The sequence below is a fragment of the Ailuropoda melanoleuca genome, chromosome 15 (assembly GCF_002007445.2).
Source record: "Ailuropoda melanoleuca isolate Jingjing chromosome 15, ASM200744v2, whole genome shotgun sequence".
Taxonomy (NCBI): domain Eukaryota; kingdom Metazoa; phylum Chordata; class Mammalia; order Carnivora; family Ursidae; genus Ailuropoda; species Ailuropoda melanoleuca.
The window spans coordinates 73,705,907-73,728,333 of record NC_048232.1 but is presented as its reverse complement, the minus strand read 5'-3'; the positions used below and the strand labels follow the sequence as shown (position 1 = coordinate 73,728,333).

Genomic DNA, 22,427 nt, shown 5'->3' with positions numbered 1-22,427 from the left:
CTCCCGATTCTTGATTTCAGCTCAGGTCATGATATCTCAGGGTTTTGAGACTGAGCCACCACCTGGGGCTCCATGCTCAGCAGGGAGTCTGCTTGAGATTCTCTTCCTCTCCCTCTGCTCTTCCCCCGCCTACGCGCATGCACATGCATGTGCACACTTTCTCTTTCTCTCTCAAATAAATAAATCTTAAAAAAAAAAAGAGACACATTTAACTGACTGAGCAACCCAGGCGCCCCAAGGAGGTATGGCTTTTTAAATCTTTTATCACCTTAGATGAGAGTACTCAAAAGTATAAAACATGATAAGACATTTCTAAGTGAATTTCCTTGGAGTTCAGAATGAACTCATTTTCGTATGAAAAAAACAGCTGATCACTATTGCTTAATCAACTTAGTGCCTAAAATAAAATATGCCAGGCATCTTAGAACTTAAATAGTTTTGTATTTCTTCTTCCCACAATAAGTCCTATAGAATTCCATTTCACTGTAAATAAATTCCTCTTCATTTTAACTGTCTTCACTAATGCTTCTCCTGTACCTCCCTACCTCAGCTGGAACCTGGCTCCCTTTCAAGAACTTAGCTTCCCACTTAGTGTTCAGAAACATTAGCTGCTTTTTCTCCTTCATCCATCATTTATACCTACCACCACTTTCAAATTATTATTCCCCCACCACTAAAAAAGGTAGGAATCTCTCCTTTGAGACTCATGTGATCCCACTACGTTCAACTACCTAACTACTCCTTCCTGAAAGCAGGCATCTACTAACCTTTTAAACCACTGCCCCACATGTGTTTATTTCAGACTACGATATGTATTTTCGTTCTCCATCATTCTGGAAGACTTCATTGCCCATTTAGATAATCGATTATCATAATCCCACAACTTTTTGACTTCACCTGCCCTGAATTTTCCTTCACTTCATGTCAGTCATCCACTCCTTTGCATGAAGCTGGACCTTGCTATTAGCAGACTTCACCCTACAGCTTTTAGAAGACAATAATATTCCACCTCTCTGACCTCCTGGAACTGCTTCAAAGATATCTTTAAAAGGTCATCAATTGGGGTGCCTGGGTGGCTTAGTTGGTTAAGCGGTTGCCTTCGGCTTAGGTCATGACCTCAGGGTCCTGGGATCGAGCCCCGCAATGGGCTCCTTGCTCAGTGGGGAGTCTGCTTCTCCTCCTCTTCCTCTCCCCCAGCTGTGCATGCTCTCTCTCTCTCTCTCACAAAATCTTAAAAAAGTCATCAATTTTTAAATGAATGACATCATTTAATAAGAGGTAACAGTCTGATTTTCTTCTTTGACATACAAGCCACAAACTAATCACTGCAGGGCACAGGACTTTAAATATATTACTAACTGTATGTGGCTTCTTCAATTTGGCAACAACTAAGCTATCTAAAAGACTACTGAAAGCAAATCTCGTGTTGGGGCCTTATTCTCATAAATGTGCACACACATTTTCCATTTCTTTTTCATTTAAAAAAAAATTTTAGGCCTACTCAAAAGTTAAAATATAGTATACTGGACACCTATTTACCCCTCACCTAGATTCACCATTTAACATCTGCCACGTTTCTTTTCTTTTTCCCAAAACATTTCAAGTTGGCAGATCTCATGTCACTAAACCCACAAATACTTTAATATGAATCTGTTAAGAACCAAGACATCTAGGGGCGCCTGGGTGGCTCAGTCATTAAGCGTCTGCCTTTGGCTCAGGGCGTGAACCCAGTGTTCTGGGATCGAGCCCCACATCAGGCTCCTCCGCTTGGAGCCTGCTTCTTCCTCTCCCACTCCCCCTGCCTCTGTTCCCTCTCTCACTGGCTGTCCCTCTCTCTGTCAAATAAATAAATAAAATCTTAAAAAAAAAAAAAAAAAAAGAACCAAGACATCTTCTTACAAAGCTACAATATATCATTACACCCCAAGATAAAATACAGTATTATCTAATGTGTATAAACTCCATTTCCCCAATTATCCCCCAAATGTTCTTTTTCCCCCTTATCTAAGATATGATTAAGGATTACCCACTGCATTTGGTTGTCAGGTCTCTTTAGTTTCCTAATCTAGAAGAGTGTCTTTGCCTTTTTTATCCTTTATGACATGTGACATTTTTTGAGTCTAGGCCAGCTGTTTCATAGAATGCCCCACACTCTGAATGTCTCAGATGGTTTCCTCATAATAAATTCAGAGTACACCTTTCTGGCAAGAACACAACATGGATACTTGCCATTACATTGCATCAGGAGGCCCCGTAATATCAGCGTGTCCTGTTAACTGGTGATGCTATGTTTGATAACTTGGCGGAATACATCAATCTCTCTAAAGATAGTTTTCCCTTTTGTGATTATTAAGCAATTTGTGGGATAATCTTCTGATAGTGAGTGAATGCTCTGTTCTCCAAAACTGTTTTATTGATGATTTCTGCCTGGTTTCAAGCATTATAGTGGTGGCTGCAAAACAGTGATTTCTCCCTAGATCTTCTCATCTCCTCTGTATCTATTAGCTGGCATTCTTCTGGAACTTTCCCTCTGCCCTCACCTTTCTTATCATCACTAGGGCTCATGATTTCTTTTCTTATTCAATGTATTATAATCAATTTCTACCATTCTTTTTATTAATTAATTTTTTGAGAGCGAGAGAGCATGCAAGCACACAAGTGGGGGAGGGGAAGAGAGAGAAACTTGAGCAGGCTCCCCACTGAGCTCGGAGCCTGACACGGGGCTTGATCCCACAACCCTAAGATCATAACTTGAGCCAAAATCAAGAGTTAGACACTCAACTGACTAAGCCACCCAGACACCCCTACCATTATTCTTTTGAGATTCAAATTGTCTCCACTTTGCCCAGAGGTGCCCCTTCATGCCTGAGCCAAAAAACTGTTACAATTATTAATAAAAAAATGTACAGTTTTCTAAATAATTTCTTAACAATTCTACATGCCTCTCTCAAGTTTTAAATTGTGTTCCAAATCTGCCACTTACTCAAGTCTGTAGGTGTGCACTGTCCAATAAGATAGCCATCAGTTATTTAAATTTAAATGAAATAAAATTTTAAATTCAGTTCCCTCATCCCATTAGTCCTACTTCAAGTGTGCAACGGTTGTATGTGGCAGTGGCTACTGGACCGGACAATGTGACTCTAGATTACATGAAATGAAGGACTGGTATTCTAGAACTGTGTTGGCAAACAAATATTAAAAAGTTAAACAGGTGAAATGAATTTTATTAATGACATATTTGGCATTCTTTTTACACTAAATCATCAAAATTAGTTATATACTTTATGCTTCAGCACATTTCAGTGTGGACTAGTCACATTTCAGGTGCTCAACAGCCACAGTGGCTAGGGGCTACTATATTAGCATGTTCCAGAAGTTCCTTTTTAGTGAAGTTGGAAAAAATCTCAGAATATTGTAGTCTTAAAAAAATTATATCTCATAAACTGAGATTGTAACTTGTATAACAAAAACATAAAAATGTAAGTGTAAACATTACCTTCTAATCATCCCTTTATTTATTTTTAAAGATTTTATTTATTTATTTATTTTGACAGAGAGAGAGAGACAGCCAGTGAGAGAGGGAACACAAGCAGGGGGAGTGGGAGAAGAAGCAGGCTCCCAGCAGAGGAGCCTGATGTGGGGCTCGATCCCAGAACGCCGGGATCACGCCCTGAGCCGAAGGCAGATGCTTAACGACTGAGCCACTCAGGCGCCCCTAATCTTCCCTTTAAAATGTTTTTATTATAAACATACACTTTTTAAATCTCCAAATTTAGATTTCAAAATTAGATTACCTTGCTGCCTTTAATGTTTCTTCTGCAAGACCTTCTTCTTTCACTAGTTCTTCAAAATTCACAATATCTTCAAGATCAGGCACAAATCTAAGAATTTGGGAAATAATTTTATTAAGTTAAAAAAGCACAACTGACACAGATATGAAAGTGGTACTGCAAACTCTAAATTTTTCAACTATATATTTGGAAATAACTTTGCATTTCAGTTATATTATTAATATAACCAATTTAATTCCAAAATTGACTTTTAGATATGAATAATCAAATTTTAATACTTAAAGTCATGTAATCTTTAGAACCATTCACAAACTGTACTGATAAGTTAACTACAACTTTAAGAGAAATACAGATTTTCAAAGATCTGCTATAGTCTTAAAAGTCAAGAAAAAAACCAAACGAGAATGATTTTCTTCCATATTTTATCTCAAAATATATTGATAAGAAAAAACTTCTCTACAATATCATGTACGATAAAGATAAATTTAAATGACATAAAATTTTTAAATGGCATAAGCAAGGTAAAAATGATGTTTGCATTCATACCTAATGGCATTGCTGCTACAGTGAAGTCCACCAGATCTTATCATCCGTATATAGCCCATAGCGTTACCTTAAAAATGACACACACGCACACACACAAATCAGATATTTATACAAATAACTCTAAACTCTAACAATCAGGAATACGGTCATATATAGCAATTACAAATTTCACCACTCTTAAGCACCAAAGGATTCTTTTCTGTTTTACTTTAGTTCTTGCTCCATAAAAGTAAAACTTACATATTTGTGTGCCTAAAATATAAATATTATATTTTATTATATGTATTATATACTACATATGTTACATAACATACATAATATTATACACAGCTATATCAAAAAATAAATGTGACTGACATTTGATAAACAAATTCATTAAATGCTGACTACATTTTTAAAAAACAAACATTTTAAAATTACTATGTCAGTAATTTCTTATCACACTGAGTGCCTCCCTCTCTCTTTTCTCCCCTCACCACCCCCATACACGCAACTGGAAATGATATCAAGAAATCTTTACTTGACACCTCCAAGTTATATCTCCAGCCTGGACTACTCCTCCAAGTGTTTTAATCCAATGCATATGCCTACATGACTATATTTCCTATCTCAGAAATAGACATTTCCATCCTTTCAACTGCTCAGGCAAAATGTCTTGAGGTCATCTCTGACTCCTTTCTTTCTTTCATACTGCATATCTAATCAATGGGCAAATTATAATGGCTCTACCTTCAGAATGTAGCCAGAATCCCACCACTTTTCACATTCACAGCTATGACCTTATTCCAAACCACCACATCTCTAGCTCACACCTCTGCGATATGCAAAGACCTCCTGATCTCCCTCCTTCCACCTTCAGCATCCTACTTCACAATCTTTTATCTACACAGCAGCAGTGCTGGTGGTTCTTTTCAAACGAAGTTGGGACATATCCTTCCTTTTCTGAAATCTCTACAATGGCTTTCCATCTCAGTAAAATCCAAATCTCTTATATGGTCAACAAAGCCCAGTGTGATCTTGTCCGTTGCTGCTCTTCTGATATCCTGTCCTACCACTCAGGACTTTACTAACTCCTCCATTCCGGCCACTATTTCCCAAAAATGCTAAACAGACTCAGGACTTTGGCACTTACTGTCGCCTCTCTCTGATACGCTCTTTCCCTGAATATGCACACGGCTTATTCCCTGATGTTATTTAGGTTCCTGTTCAAATGTCACCTCCTTAGAGCTTTCCCTGAACATCACCCAACAGCACTGCCCAGAACCATTACATCTTACTCAGCACCTAACACTGACGTATTCTGTATCTTTTTGTTTGCCTCTCCCTCAACTGGCATGCAAAACCCATGACACAGCTTCTATTCTCACTGCTCCATCCCTAAAGCCAACATATGCTGGCATGTAGTAGGAATTCAATAATACAGTTGACCCTTGAACAACATAGGAGTTAGGGGCGCTGAACCCCCCAATACCCACTTAGTTGAAAATCTGCATATAACTTTTGATGCCCCCAAAACTTAACTACTAATAGCCTACTATTAACTGGAAGCTTTAATTAATGACATAGTATTATATACTGTGCTCTTACCACAAAGCTAGAGAAAAGAAAATGTTATTAAGAAAATCATAAGAAGAAAACACATTTACAGTACTGTACTGTATTCATCCCAAAAAATCTGCATATAAATGGACTTGCACAATTCAAACACATGTTGTTCAAGAGTCAACTGTACAGCTCAAATGAATTGAAATTAGTTGAGAGAAAGAACAGACAAAAAAACAAGAAGCAGTTAATATTTCACAATCATTACAGTAATACATGCTTTAGATACACTATCTCACCTGTTTTTAACAACTCTCAAAGTAAGTATTACTGTGTCTATTTTAGGCTTATCCCAATATGAGAGATGATGTTAAAATGTTTCCCTAATATGTGTCTTAGAAAAATAAAATATCTGGTTTCATTGTTTTCCTACAACTGGCAGGCCAATATCTGGCAGATCAAAATGTGGTAGTGAGAAGCACAGTTAAGAGGAACCCTCTGAAGCCAGACTTCTTGGATTCAATGGACTCTGCCACATTTTAGCAAGAAGATCCAGGTCAGGTTATAAACTTTGTATCTCAGGCTCTTCATCTGTTTAATTAAGCTCTACAAGGCAGAGATTTTGTTTAGTGCCATATATATCACCAGCACCTAGAAACGTTTGTTGTCCTCAATAAATACTTGTACAATGAATGAGTAGTAATGCCCATGGCATTACATGGCAGTTTTATACACGTTAGAATATATAAAGCACTCAGAACAGCCTTGGCACATAGTAAATGCTCAATAAATGTTAGTGGTGGTGGTGATTATGTCAGCAGGCAGGTTATTAGACAAAAGGACTCTTTCTTTTGCTCCCAACTCTGAGATTTCTTACTCTTTTTCTCAAGATATTTAAAAGACTCAGAAACACATTACTATGCTTTACAAGGAGATAGAGAATTTATATTTTCTAAGAAGAGAATAAAGAATAAAATCCTGGAACAAAGTGAAAAGGATAATATTCACCAAATGTTGAATGCATACTGGTGGCAACTGAGGTAACATTATTTTTTATGTATTACAAGGGAATATGTGTATTTTGATGTATCCTGGGGGAAAATGACTAGCACAACAAGCTCATAATTTAAGGATTATTTCATAAGACAAAATTATACCTTAAAAAGCATAAAAACATTAAATAAGTAATAGTGTAAGCAGTACTCACATGTGGAAAGAAACCTCTGACATCAGTATGTAAATAAAAGAAGTTTTAAGTAACAATGCTTTAGAAAAACAGCTCTTCATCTGAGGTCCATGGACTCTAACTTGAAGCACCTGAACTCTGGTATAACAACATGGAAAACTGTACGTGTAGTATATGGTTCTGGGGGAAACCAATCCAGAGTTTTTATCCGATTCTCAAAAAGGTTAATTAAGATCTATTGCTCTAGAAGTTTACAATCTATTATGATAGCAAATGTCTCTATGAAGAAAACTGTACTTCTGGGACAATACCTCATTATTAAATTTTTTTAAATAAAAAAACTATAAATGTAAAATTCTCAAAGTTCTTGTACTAATACATAATAGAAATGTCTAATATGTAAACCAATTAATTTATAAAACTTAAGCTAGTGTTCAGTGACTTTATTCCAGAACTAAATCTTTCCAATGTCTTCCCCACTAATAAATTTAAAGCCCCTTGAGAATGAAGGGTATCTCTATTCTCAGCATCTAGGAGAGTATCTGGTATAATAGATTCCTGGTAAATGTTTGATAAATGAATGAATCTCAGGAAGCATAATTTTACCGAACTGTAGTCAGTAAGAATTTACTAACTGCTTGGAGTCTACAACTGTGAAGAATATAAAACACCTTTGGACTTAAGATAAAAAGCCCAATTTAAGTCCAAGCAACATTATTTATTTCCTTCTCTTTTTTCATCTTTAAAATGATGATTACATGTCTCTTACACAGGGTTTTTGTGAGGACATTACCAGAGATAATGTGTGTGTAAAGCTCAAATAAGTATAGTTTTGTTAATCTCTGATTATTAAACGTAGTTCTTACTTTTAAATATAATGTAACACGCTTCAGAAGACAAGTTCTACCTGTGAGGCAGGACAACTCAAGAAATTATATACAAATATGAAAGGATATATCACAGAAACTTATAATATTCAATATTTCATCTTTAGTTAAACTTATTTGTAAGTAATGTAACTTATTTACTTAATTAACTTTTCACATAAATTATTTTATACCTTTGCACGCACTTAGGCTGTAACTTCAGGGAACCATTTTTTTTTTTTTTTTAAAGATTTTATTTATTTGACAGAAGAAGAGAAAGAGAGAACACAAGCAGGGGGAGCAGCATGCAGAGGGACAGGGAGAAGCAGGCTCCCCGCTGAGCAAGGAGACCCATTCAGGGCTCAATCCCAGGACCCTGGGATCATGACCTGAGCTGAAGGCAGATGCTTAACTGACTGAGCCACCAAGGAGCCCCAGGGAACGAGTTTTTAAAGCCCAAAGCAATGCCATGAATAGGGTAAGTACCTAATAAATAGTTACCAGCTCACTATTATGAGCATGATATTTGAGATGAGCTAAATATATTTTTAATTTAATTGAAGAAGTTTTATTCGATATATATTGGTCCACAGTCTAACAATTATTTCTGTACCAACAGTTTAATCATACTTGAAAAACTTCTGGTAAGAACGTCTAGTGGAATAAAATTGATCTCAGACACTCACATATTAAGTTATTTATTTGTATGAGATATTTAAGGAAAAAGACTCTTGGAATTTGTATTTTATTTCCCAACTCTTTTATAATAACTTACCAATCTGGCTGATGAGTTGCCTGAACTGATCAAGGTAGCTTTGTCCCTCTGGGGTAATTCCAAGTTTTCTGATGCCTCGATTGAATTTTTCTGCTCTTTCAAAAGGATACTAAAGAGATCATTTAAAGATTACCTTTATTAAAAGACCCCTAATGCCTATAAAATGCTTATAAAATCAACCATGCTAATACCACTTGCCTTTCTAATTTTTATTTCCATTGTGCTTAAAAAAAAAATCACTCAAATCTAATGACAAAAAATATATAGCACAAAAACTACCAATGTTCACGGTTAATATAAATTTCTTTTTGCCACTAGCTAAGGAAAATAATTACCAAAGTCATCAAATTTAAGTTTTCCACAACCATTATTAGTCTCCCAACATCCAACTACTTTATTAGATAGACAAAAGAAACCAATTCCTTCTACAGACATTTCTTCAGAGATGTCCTCCAACCAACTTCTTGTGGGTGGAATAGGTATTACATATATAAACACACTTCTTCCCAAATAATACACATTAGCTGAGCTAAAATTTCTAGTTGCCATCACCAATAAAAAATGACTTTTCAAGTCTTAGCTGATTAAAAGAATTAGGAAATTACTCATTTTATATTAATAACAAATGAACACAATTCTTACAAACAATAGAATGAAAATTTCTCTGAATACTAGTAATTTGTTCTAATAAAAAGGAGATAATTAAATTTTCTACTGATAACTATAATCTGTAATTTTATTAGTTATTTTACTGGAACGTAATATTTTACTGCTGTGACACTGATGAGAACTACCAGCTAGTTTACTAGAGGGTTGCAATTAGGTAATGCTTAAGGGTAATTCAAATAGTTCTGTATGTGGCAAATCAAATATAAAACCCATCTAATAAGCATGTTGGTTCTCTATCTGCATGGCTACAAGCCTCTACACTAGTACCACTTAGATTTCTCTTTATTATTGGAAAACTCGGCCCAGAGGGTGAAGGAAACAGCATTCTTATAAATTATGGATGGAAATATCAATTGGTGCAGTGTTTTTAGAGTGTGTAGCAACATGTATCACAATTTTAAATATTCATATTATGTGCCCTAGAAATTTCTCTTCAAGCAATTCACTTTTCAGAATTTTAATGGTCTCCAAATACACAGAAATAAATACGTAAGAATGTTACCTACAGCACTGTTGATAACACTAAAAAACCAGAAAAACCTAAATAATTGTCAGCTGGAGAAGGTTAAATAAGTTATGGTATATATCTTTACTATCAACTGTTACAAAGAATGAGGCAGACCTATATGTAGAGAACTGTGATAAGCATACTGTAAAATAATCTGTGTGGTATTACACCATTTTTGTTAGGAAAAAAAGCAGTATGTGTAGGTGCAAATAGATATGTTTATCACACAGACATCCAGAAGCATCACATTGCAATGTTAACAGCAACTGCCTCCAAAGAATGGAACTGGGAGGAAGAGAAGTGAGGGAAATCGTTTAGTGTATGCACTCTATATTGTTTAAACGTTTCAAAGTAAGCATGTTTTGTTTCTGCATGATTTAAAATAAAGAAAGAAAAAGTAACACCTGGCTACACTGATCCTTATACTACAGAGCCTACAGAGAATGCAAAGAGTAAGAAATTATAAGGGGAAATAGAAGAAACTTGGAGGCCAGATCTAGAAGACATTATTGTGAAAAATAATAAAAAAATGAAAAACCCACTACAGAGTCTCATAATGAACTTTAGCATAAACATCTGCTATACACTCAACGGCTGAATCAAACTACCCGAAAAAGAATACGTGAAAATACCTTATGATCATTTTGGTCTTTGACTTCCCTGAAAAACCGAATATCTTTAATCAATCGAGATTTGATATGTTCATCATACATAAATTGGCTGAATATATAGAACTTCTTTTTCAAAAACTGGTAGGTGAAATTAACCTATAAAATTAAAATACAAAAAATTGGGCAAAGTTAATATAAAAATTAATCTCCAATCAATGTGACTGAATAACAGTCATCTACAAACTCTAATATGAGTTTTCATAAAGTCTAATATTTACAAAGTCTGATTCACACTGGAAATAATAAATGAAGTTTTTTTATTGCCCAAGTTTACAGAACTTTCTATAAGCTCCCCTTAAATATTTTAACTACACAAAAGGGAAACAAAAAAAAGGAAAATATTCTAATAGAAGAGCTATAGTGAGAATCCAAAAAACCAGATTTAACACTCTAGTTTTTAAGTCATAAACCACAATCAGAAGTTTCTGTTCCTCCATTTGCAAGAACTACTTATTACTAATCTACTACTACTATTAGGTAATGCTTAAGGGTAATTAAAATAGTTCTGTATGTGGCAGGATGTAAGAAACATGGTGCCCTTTGAACTTTCCTGAAGGAAGACATTCAATTATTTACCCAGGAATATTCTGAGCACCTCTTACGTGCAAGGCACGGTCTATCTGCTCTCATGTTAGACCTGGTGGTTGTCATCATGAAGTCTATATTCTAGCAGGAGTGACAGACATTTTAAACAAGTATATGTTAAATAAATTATTAAATCTCAACTGCTATAATTCATACAACGAGAAGTGCCAGTGCTTTGAGAATGAATAATAAAAGGCCCTGACCTAGACTCAGAAAACCCTGAAAAAGTTGAATGTGAGCTGAGATTAAACCCATAATAATGTAAGATTACTTCTGACCTAGAGATGGAAGCCCTGCACTAATTTTCATCTCCCCCACCTTCAAAAACCACTGTTTTGGCAAATATATGCCATTTTTAACCGTCTTCTTTACCCAGTTTTAGAAATGGGTGCTTTCTTGTAACTTTTCCTGTGGCTTAAACACTGCTCTTTTTATTTAGTTTTATTTTTTAAATTCAATTAATTAACATTAGTGTATTATTAGTTTTAGAGGTAGAGTTCCGTGATTCATCAGTCTTATATAACACCCAGTGCTCATTACATCACGTGCCCTTCTTAATGCCTGTCACCCAGTTACCCCATCCCCCTACCTTCCTCCCCTCCAGCAGCCCTCAGTTTATTTCCTATGATTAAGAGTCTCTTATGGTTTGTCTCCCTCTCTGAATTCATCTTGTTTCATTTTTCCCTCCCTTCCCTATGATCCTCCAACACTGCTTTTTCTTGATCTCCGTACTAGTAGTTGTGTCAGTAGAAACAGTCTCTTCTTTATCCCTTCCACTCTTAATAACCAGTAACTGCCAGCCTCTGATCTTGTCTCTTCTATATTCACTTAGTCATCACCAGACATCAAGAATGTACATTCACTAGTGTGATCAACTGATTAATGACTATATCCCACGCTAGGGTCTAATCGAGAGCAGGAACTGTTTTTCTCACCATAGTGCCCAGCACAGTGCATCAAACAGGTAAAATACACACATAATTTTATCTACTACATGAATGAGTATCTGACAGATGAGGTCAAAGAAGAGTTTATTTATCCTGAAAAGTTCAGACATGATCTCTACCTGGATGACTCCTTATTTTTAATTATACACTCTGTCTCATTTCTACATTGGTAACCACTAAAACAGAACTCCAATCACATCTCCCATCAGTTCAAATACTTTACTGGCTCCCTCACCAAATAGTAAAATGATCCATATTTGATTTCCAATTACATAACTCCTCCCTATTCCCTTACTTTCAAACATGCTTAATAATATTTTACTATTTAAGCATTCATATTCTTCATTAAGGAGAAATTAAGTGTACCCTGAAAACCATGTAAATTCAAAGACTGCTCTTGTCCACAGAAATAAAAATAGCATACAGATTCAAGTGATTCCCTCAAGTGATGGAATGCCCACTTCTAAGATTCAAAATATTTTTAGTAAATTTCTTTTATGGGTATCAAATAATTACTAGGTCCCCCCCAAAAAAGAGCACGACTGATGTTAAATACAATGCTATCAATGATTTGCTTGCAAAAGCAACTTTCAAAGAATATCAGACAATCCACACAGATACATATATTTATACCAATGTGCTCAAATCTACAACGCTATTTATAATGATGATCCTGAGATGGTAAGATATTCAAAAATGCCTTTTTTATATCACAGGGCTTCCATCACATCCAACACAATTTTAGTGCCAGACATTTTTTTTTAAGTTCTTATTTTTAAGTAACCTCTAGCCATCATGGGGCTCAAACTCACAAGCCCAAGATCAAGAGTCGCATGCTCCACCAACTAATCCAGCCAGGTGCCCCCCAGACATTTTAATTACAGCAACCAGAAGAATGGAAATTCAGGTATAATACAAACAAGCAGTAGTGTACGTTTACCAGAATATTCTATGAGAAAACTATCTGCCAAACTACCAAATTAAACAGGAGTCTATTACCCACCCAAACCCCAAAAAAGGTTCTTACTGTTGTATTCATGATTCCTGTGCCATGCGTTCTAATCGAATTAGCAATATGTCGAATGTTAATAGTGTTCAAATGTTTGTTATTGCTTGTTCGTTCAATAAAAATCTGCAAAGAAACAAACTTATGCTGAGTAACAACACAATCCATAGCAAACACTGGTCAGTTATACAAAGAAAATTTTACAATCTATTTCATTAGAAATAACTGGAAAGTCATTCAAGAGATAATATAATCAAATCAAAGGAATGAAAAGATGATCTCTAAACAACTATTTTCTGCTTTACTTCACTAGTTTTCACAATGAGAATCAATTCTTTGCCCCTCAGCCTTCCTCCTATACATCCACCCACATTTAAAAAGAATTCTAAAACCTACTCACCTGATTGTTGAGATTATAGAGGTATCGAGACACAAATATATGAATATTTCTCATAATTTCCAAAACATCCAAGCCCTACAAAACAATCCACACAGTTCTATTATTATTGAAAACAGAATTGTTATCAATATAGTGACTTACTACCAATGTTTTTAAATTACTTTAAAAAATAACTATACAAAAGGAATGACCAAAGACTAAGGAGCCTTCTAACGGCTACAATCAGGACTATCTCCTTGGGAAAACCTGGCTGTTTGTTATAGTATCCCTTTCGTAAAGACAAGAACAGTTATGTTTAAAATTTCATGACTCAATCATTTTCCCCACCATTCTTGAGAATATTTCTGTTTGTCTTCCTAAAGATCTTCTGTATATGTTTTGCTAAATAAACTAATGGCCAGATTCTAAAAGGTAGTCAGGGCATGTGGTGATATATATAAAATACATATTATTTTTCAGGCACTGCGCAAGGTTATTTATATGTAAGTCTCAAAAAAAAAAATAAGGTATTAGTCTTCTAAATTTCACAACCGAGGAAAATGAAGCTAAAGGAGTTCTCCAAGGTCAAACAGCTAGGAAGAGGTAGACCCCAGGAATTTTTAGAAAATCTAATTCCAAATCCTTATGCTTCTTTTAATTATACTAGACCACTTTTAACATACAAGTTACCTATGAAGAATCCCTCATTTTTCAGTTATTATATGATACCTAATGGTATCATATAAATCGTCCCATAGTTTTTCTAACTGGGGCTCAAAGGACCATCACAATACCCATTAACGTTTTTATTATCGTTTTTCTCATGTTTCAACCTGAAAATCTGTTTACTCACTTTTTCTCCTACTACTCACTTTTTCTCCTACTACGATATAAGTACATGAGCTGAAATTGTTTCTATTTATTTTTATATCCCAACACATAGTTCAGTGCCTAGCATCTTTTCAGTAAATACTAGATGTATACATGAATGAAAGGATATACAAATTGATTCTGGAAATGCAGTAGGATGGAGGAAAAATGATGATCCTCAAATTCTGGAACTGAATAAATGTTTTTTGATAAATATTATTTCTGGTTTTTCTTAGAAAAAATACACGCAAATTAACAGAAAATATAAACTTTCGTACTCATGAGATAATAGCATATTGTAAACTAGCTCACTGAATTAGCAAAGCTAAATGCTTCTAGGCACCGTCATTTTAAGAATATATTTATAATCATACACATTTCACCATTTTTTCCTAAGACATTAAAGCTTATATGTTATATCTAGATTTAAAATCCTTAGCTATGATCTTGACTAAACTTTTTACAATTCTGCACAAGTCACCTCACAATCCCAATGTTTCTGAAACACTGTATCTAAATCTATTCAGATTTCAGATGTTCAACAAAAGGCAGAGTGTAAACAGGAAGTCTGTCGTAAATTATTCATAAAGCAAATTAGCACCATCTAATTTTTTATTCTTGTCAAGTATAGTTTTTATAGCAAATATTTTCTTGAGATATAAACATATGCTAACATGGAACACATCAAAAACTAAGGATGTACTGTATGGTATCTAACATAACATAATAAAAAATTAAAAAAAAAACACATGCTAAATAAAGTAAAAAGAAAAAAAAAAGACTGCTTAGAGAAACACTAACTGTTACGCTACAAACACACTATGCTAAAAACACTTTATACTATACCTGTTCCAAAGTCTGACTAGGAAGATGAGCCTCTGTCATAACCAATCCATAACGCTGGGTAGCTAAATTTCTCATTTCGCTGTAAGTGGCCCAGTCATGAAGAGCTACTGTTGTTAGATTGTAGAAGGTCTTGTCTAGGTAGTGAGTTACATAAGCTGCCAAAAAAACAAAAAAACAAAATCAAATAAAAAACTTTTTGATTCATGAAAAGTAGAAAAGAGAAATGAAACTCTGGGAAACAACTTGTCTTTGAACATTAAATCCCTTCCTTTAAAATAAGATAACTAGGAAAATAAAAATGAAGAAACAAAAAGGAATTAAAGAATAAGAATAAACAGATAACACAAAAATACCCTCGAAGTATTGTTTTTGTTATTCTTTAATAGTTAAGGGCCAACAGATACAAATATGACTTTAAGAAGGAAAGCAAAACACTCACCTCGAATGTCAATGAAACGATTGAAAAATCGAATTGGATTCAAAGAGAAAAAAAGGGCCAGGTCTTTCATGCCAACTTTGAAAGGGTTTCGGTCATCCAGCTTTAAATGAGTGTGCACAGAAAGGCGCAGATCCTTCTCTATTTCCTTGCATAATTTGTCCAGTAAATGCTATTCACAAAATAATTGATATCTTAATTTTTCAAAATGATATTCCAATTGCATTGTTCCTCTAAGGAGCCTATGTTTTGACCATTAAGAGTTTTATAATCAGTGCAATGATGAAGAAATTTGTCAAGCTGGTTTAAAAGTCTAAATAAGCTATGGTAAAATATTATTTTTACTGGCAAAGTGAAAATTACTTTGTTTTCCGTTTTATTTTTTCTTAAGATTTTTATTTTTAAGTAATCTCTACTCCAAGTGTGGGGCTTGAACCCACAACCCCGAGATCAAGCTTCACACACTCCACTGACTGAGCCAGGCAGGCACTCCTGCTCCCCATTTTAAACCAATGATTTTTTTAGGACTCCTGGATGGCTTAGTCGAAAGCGTCTGCTTTCCCTGGGTCCTGGGATGAATTCCTACATAGGGTTCCTTGCTCAGTGGGGAGTCCGCTTCTCTATCCGCCTACAGCTCCCCCTGCTTGTGCTCTCTCTCTCTCTGACAAATGAATAAAAATCTTTTAAAAAATAAATTTAAAAAAAAAACACGATGATTTTTTGACCAGGGAGCAGTTAGATAAATTCTAAGTTTTTACTTTCATTAATGATTAAAACCCTTGAAAAGAACTTCAAAAGCTAATGTCTGATCACTTCCTTATAAGGAACATGAATATACAATATAAAGTATAACATTTATGGAGACCAGTAACTAAGAAGGAAAGGTCCTGAGAATTAGAAAGAGAAGAAATTTTTAAAAGGCCTCCTTATAGGGGTGCCTGAGTGACTCAGTCAGTTGGGCATCTGACTCTTGATTATGGCTGGGGTCGTGATCTTGGGGTTGTGGGATCAAGTGCCATGTTGGGCTCCATGCTCAGCAGGGAGTCGGCCTGAGATCCTCTCTCTCGTTTTCCATCTGCCCCTCCAGCCGCATTCTCTAATAAATAAATAAAATATTTTTTTAAAAAAAGCCTCCTTATTATAATAATTTTTTTAAAACTCACAAAATTTACAGCACTAAAGCTAATGAAATTTATCATTCTTTCTGGTCTACCATGAAGTTCTAAATACTGGTCAGACATGTATGTTATTTTTAAGTAAAAATAGTTAATACAAGAAATTATATAAAATTTTTCACAGTTTTATCAAACCCGAATATCATTTATATTGTGAAGTTTATTCATTTGTAATCTCTCCCTCCATATAACATGAAAATTTAAAGATATCACTGTTTATAATATGCATTCCATTAAAACAAGAAGGTATATACTACACTGCACTTGAATTACTTGTTACACAAATTTTTTAAATTTAGAAAATTTAAATAGGGGCGCCTGGGTGGCGCAGTCGTTAAGCATCTGCCTTCGGCTCAGGGCGTGATCCCGGCATTACGGGATCGAGCCCCACATCAGGGCTCCTCCGGNAATAAATAAATAAGAAAATTTAAATAAACAGAAAATTTTAGTCAGTGATGCACCAAATAATTCAATAAAATATTAGTAGTTAAGTCGCAGTAACTGCATTACCATTAGCAGCACTCAATTTTCAAACCAATTTTGCATTTGCATTCTTCTAATAAACAGAACTTTAAATTCAAATCTGTTTACTAAGGTGAAAAAATTTTCCAAATTTCTAGTCTGAATTTCTACATAAAAATTGGGAATTAGGGGTGCCTAGGTGGCTCAGTCAGTTGAGTAACAACTCTTGATTTTGGCTCTGGTGGTGATCTCAGGGTCTTGAGACTGAACCCCGCCCTGGGCTCTGCACTCAGTGCGGAGTCTGCTTGTCCCTCTCCATCCCCCTGCTTGTGCTCTCTCTCTCTCTCAAATAAATACATAAAAAATACTTTTTTAAAAATTAGGAATTAAAAGGCCAATTTAGCAAAATAGTGATACTATAACTAAAAAGAAATCCTTTGTTCTAGACAGTGATCCATAAATAATAATTTATGTCATGACTTATATATAAAATGAATATATAATATAAATGAAAGCCTGCTTCAATCCATAATGTTTTTCCAAACATTGAAAAACTTAAAACATGTATTTGGAATGCAATCTCGAATATGATGTTACCTCATTTAAAATTTCCATAATTTCTTTGTCATAGCAATCCAGAAGTATTTCATAAGACTCTAAATGCCTTGCATGCATCATAGCAGGTACACAGTCCCGTAAAGCACTGAACATGTACTAAGAAGAAAATTAGAATGTTCATGAATTTAGAAAAACCAGAGTTATAATTAAGAAATATCACAAAGGGAGAAAAAAAAAAGGAGTATCACAAAGGTTAATTATCTATCTTTAAAGACAAAATCTCAATCTGAAGGGTTTTTTTTACGTCTGTCTTACTTTCCTAAATAAGAGCCAGATTTTACTCTCTAAAGCAAATACTTTAAATCAAAAAAAATTCACATTCACTTATGCTTTCTTGTCTTGAGCATTCAAATACTTATTTCCATAAGAAAACAGATCTGAATAACATATACCTTGCTGAAGAGTAAATGTCAGACTATTGTGACATAAACTAAAATCAACTAAAATGAGAATGATCAGGAGTATAAGTAAAAAAGTTAATTCATTAACATTAATATCAAATTTAACTAGACTAAATGCTTATTAAATATGAACAGCATTGTAAAAACATTAGCAATTTTTAAATGATTTAGTCAAATGACTATTTAAAACTAATTAGAATGGTTTGTATGGCAACTAAAAATGATGGATGATTTTTTACATTATTCTTCACTTACATGTAATCTGGCTGCATCAACGGCATTTTCATATACATCATCTAAATAAATTGGGAAGACAGCTCGATGCCAGTATAAAAAACAACAGTCACATTGTGTTTGGACTCTACAACGTAAAGTAGTAATTAGTGGTAGCAAAACTGAAGTACCCCCCCACCCCAAAAATAATGAAAGGAACAACATTCTATACCATAATGGTAAGAGTTCAGTCTTACCCATTTTTTATTCCCTATATCACATCACCCAAAATTAGTACAGAAAAACCACAAAATATTTTTCAGATTGAACAAGGATAACAAAACACTCCAATTATGTCAGAATTATATGCTTTAGTTCTAAAACATACTTGAAAAACGATATATATAACTTTTAAATAGTTAAAATTTTCAATATTATTTGGTATGAGTGAACTTACAATATTTGTACCATATGCACCATTTTACCAGACTCAAAGTGGAAAAGCAGAACCTTTTAAAAAATTGTGACCCCAAAAAAAAAAAAACACAAAAACACATACACACACACACACACACAAAAAAAAACCCCAAAACAAAACCAAATACCCAGTTACACTTAACCTGTCTATAATCTCTGCCAAGTGACTATTTCATACCGTTCTGCGGCAACAAAATGATTATCTTATAGTGAAGAAGGCTATTTCTTCCAAAAATAGAAAGTTAAATGCTATGAACTACAAAAGTCTCAGCTTCTCAGAACAAAAACAGTAAGTTTTAAATGAGTTAAAACATTAAGTTTCAAACACTACGCATTAAACGAAAACTGTGCTGTAACCTTAATTCACCTGGGAATCAAAATTCAGAAGACCCATTTTCCCTTCAAGAAACGTATTGCTTCCTCAATAAAAAGAAAATAACAAAGTCACGAGAGGCTTCCAAAAACTAATTCATTTGAGTGAATTCCAACTCACATATCAAAATAAAATTACAGAATGTGACACGTGACATGAATCTCTAAGTCTCTAACAGATGAAACCTTGTTATAAAGCAGCAATTTTAAAAGTCCACTAGGCTAGTGGACAATCACAGAAATCACAATATGTATCAGGGTCTAGCAGATGCTCTAGGGGTGGTATCACATGTTCTCATGGGAGTTCTTCCAGAAGCCACTTCCTTACTGCAGAAGCAAAACTAAAGAAATACGATCCCTACTCACAGTCTCATTTTGGTCAGGCTACAGGAGTGACAAGGAGGAACTAATGGTCTATCTAGGTTATATTTCTTCCCTTGCTATGCTAAATAAAAAACTGATGTTTCTATTAGCCTTATCTTTTGAGTATCATTACATATCCCTACTTACCGTTCTCTAAGCTCACTGATAAGATCCAGCTTTTTCATGACTACTTGCAGTGGAAAGAGTTCTTCATCTTTAAATGTTTTCTTTCAGAAAGGGGAAAGAATGACAGAGAAGTTGCAAAATAAGGACAGATCTCTTAGGTGAATAACAAGGGAACTGTGAAATTTCCGTTCTCATTTTCCCTCCGTACTTAATAGCAACACACTTACCATTTGTGTGCCAACACTTAGCGCCAAAGAAACAATAAGTCGTCGTTGCCTTGTGCTTGGTCCGTTAAGAGTGTTTTCAGCCAAAACTAAAGCAGAGAGCACATCAAGACGCTGTTCGCTATATTTTTTGTCAGAAATTACTCTTTTCTAAAAGATAAAAGGAGAGAACAAGAAATAACAGCTTTATTTTGGAATCAATAACAAAAGACCAGAAGAAAAACTTCAGGGTAATCTTTGCCATGATTCAGTTGAAGAGAGCTTAGACAAATGCTTTCCCTGTTCAGCTTTTTCTGACGTTATGTGCTTTACTTCTAGAACATTACCATTTAATGTTGTCAGGGACAGCAAAGTATGAAGCATCTTTTTAAATTTCCATATTAGGCTTTTTGAGAGGCAGTTCAAGATAACAGCAGAGCACACATTCTAAAATTTCTATATTAATTTAATAAGGAAATTATTTCTTTAAAGAAGAGGTGTATTTTGAAACTACACACAATGTCATTTTTTAAAAAAGATTTTATTTATTTGTTTGAGAGAAAGAATAAGAGAACACAAGCAGGGTGAGTAGCAGAGGGAGAGGGAGAAACAGACTCCCCGCTGAAACCTGATGCAGGGCTCAATCCCTAGACCCTAGGATCATGACTGAGCCGAAGGCACTTAACAGACTGAGCCACCCAGGAGCCCCCACAATGTCATTTTTTAATAGAGGACTGTTAATGTATTCCATGCTGCAAGTTCAGAGTTAAGACAACCCTGATCGCTTTAAGTAACAATCATAAAATACCATGGAGAAAAAGGGCCAAGAATTATTATGTTTGAAGGTATGGAGTAAACAGACTAAACAAAAAAACACATATAAAACAACAGAAGAGCAAACTAAAAAGATAAAAATGATTCTGAATACATAATAAACTTCATACCTTGGCCACAGAAATAGAATTAAGAGCCTGATGTTGGAGGTGCTGTGTTATATGTGAGACCGAATCAGCCACAACCATGCTTCTTCTGTAGAACATATGCTCTATTGCCTAAAAAGAACCACAAGTAATGTTGTGAAAATCAACTTAAAACTTTTAGGCAAAGTATAGAATATCTTGAAGACCTTGGGTTAGGTAAGGAATTTGTAAATGAGATCCAAAAGCACTGTGATGTAGGATAAGATTGGTAAATTCAACTACATTAAAATTTAAGAATTTCTGTTCATTGAAAGCCACTATTAAAAAAATAAAAATGCAAGCCAAAGTATGAGAAAATACTTGCCAGACACAAGGGTTTAGTACTCAGAATAAATGACTGAATGGAACATTTTTAATGGCAAATAATTTAATAGAAAACTGAACAAAAGAACTGATTTTTCACAAAAGAAAACACAGTTAAAACACTTGAAAAAGACCCCATCATCAATAATCAGGGAAATAAACACTACAAATAAAATCATTCACCTCCTACCAAAAATTTGCCTCCCACCAAAAAAAAAAAAAGCCAGATAATATCAATGTTGGCCAGTTAGGGAACCACAGGAAGTCTAGTCCATCGGGGAGGTATGTAAACTGACTGACAGAACAACTATAGGAAATAATCTGGCATCCTCTTGAAAAGCTGAACACGTACACAACACACAACGCAGCAATCCACCAGTAGACACGTAATGTCTCAGAAAAACTCTTGCACAACTACACCAAGAAACATATGCAAGAACAGCAACTTTATTTATAATAGCAACAACTGGAAAACCACCCAAAGGTCTAAGGAAAACTACACAGGAAAGCTACACAGCAATGAAAATGAATGAAGGACAGCTACTCATCCCAACATGTTCGAATAAGAAATTCTGAATTTAAAAAAAAAGCAAGTCAAAAACATATGAAGTATTACTTCATATTGCTGCCAGGGTGGGGGGCTATGGAGGGTTGGGTGAAATGGGTGAAACTTCAAGAACATATATAACTAAACAATGAATGGTTTATAGATTCATCCATATCTGGTAAACTAAAAAGAAAAACAAGGAAATGGTAAGAATAAAATTCAAGACAATGGTTTCCTCTAAGGGAGAGGGATGAAATGTAATCAGAATGGGATAGCACAGGGGGTTTATGAAAATACTGATATCTCTTAAATGGGATGGTGTGTTTTTAGGTGTCTATTATTTTTTAAAATTATGTGTATTAAATATATATGCATAAACACATATATAAACATTTCTGTATTTATAATTCATAAAAAAAGAACATATCTTAAAGAAAAAAAGGCTAAAAATCCCCCAAATTTTTATTTCCTAAGCCAATCTAAAGGCATTAGCAGAAATGAGCTACCAAATTTTTTTATTTCAATTTTTACAAAAGGGTAAGTGGGTTTTCCTGCCTATAAGGG

The 22,427-nt window shown here is 34.6% G+C and overlaps 1 protein-coding gene across 14 annotated transcripts in view; it reads right to left on the bottom strand.

Moving 5' to 3' along the window:
* Positions 1 to 22,427, bottom strand: part of WASHC4 (WASH complex subunit 4) — a 77,051-nt gene that overhangs the window by 26,447 nt on the left and 28,177 nt on the right. For all 14 annotated transcript variants that reach the window (XR_004620799.1, XR_004620800.1, XR_004620801.1 and 11 more), the window contains exons 16-28: positions 20,978 to 21,085; positions 20,058 to 20,204; positions 19,852 to 19,931; positions 18,535 to 18,640; positions 17,858 to 17,974; positions 15,627 to 15,795; positions 15,188 to 15,342; positions 13,493 to 13,567; positions 13,114 to 13,218; positions 10,516 to 10,650; positions 8,707 to 8,815; positions 4,338 to 4,404; positions 3,795 to 3,881 (exon numbers count right to left, since the gene is read on the bottom strand). Coding sequence is in view for 5 of the 14 variants with exons in the window: in XM_019795544.2 (XP_019651103.1) it covers positions 3,795 to 3,881; positions 4,338 to 4,404; positions 8,707 to 8,815; positions 10,516 to 10,650; positions 13,114 to 13,218; positions 13,493 to 13,567; positions 15,188 to 15,342; positions 15,627 to 15,795; positions 17,858 to 17,974; positions 18,535 to 18,640; positions 19,852 to 19,931; positions 20,058 to 20,204; positions 20,978 to 21,085 (1,460 nt within the window). In the remaining 9 variants the exon portion in view is untranslated. The remainder of the gene's footprint in view (positions 1 to 3,794; positions 3,882 to 4,337; positions 4,405 to 8,706; positions 8,816 to 10,515; positions 10,651 to 13,113; positions 13,219 to 13,492; positions 13,568 to 15,187; positions 15,343 to 15,626; positions 15,796 to 17,857; positions 17,975 to 18,534; positions 18,641 to 19,851; positions 19,932 to 20,057; positions 20,205 to 20,977; positions 21,086 to 22,427) is intronic.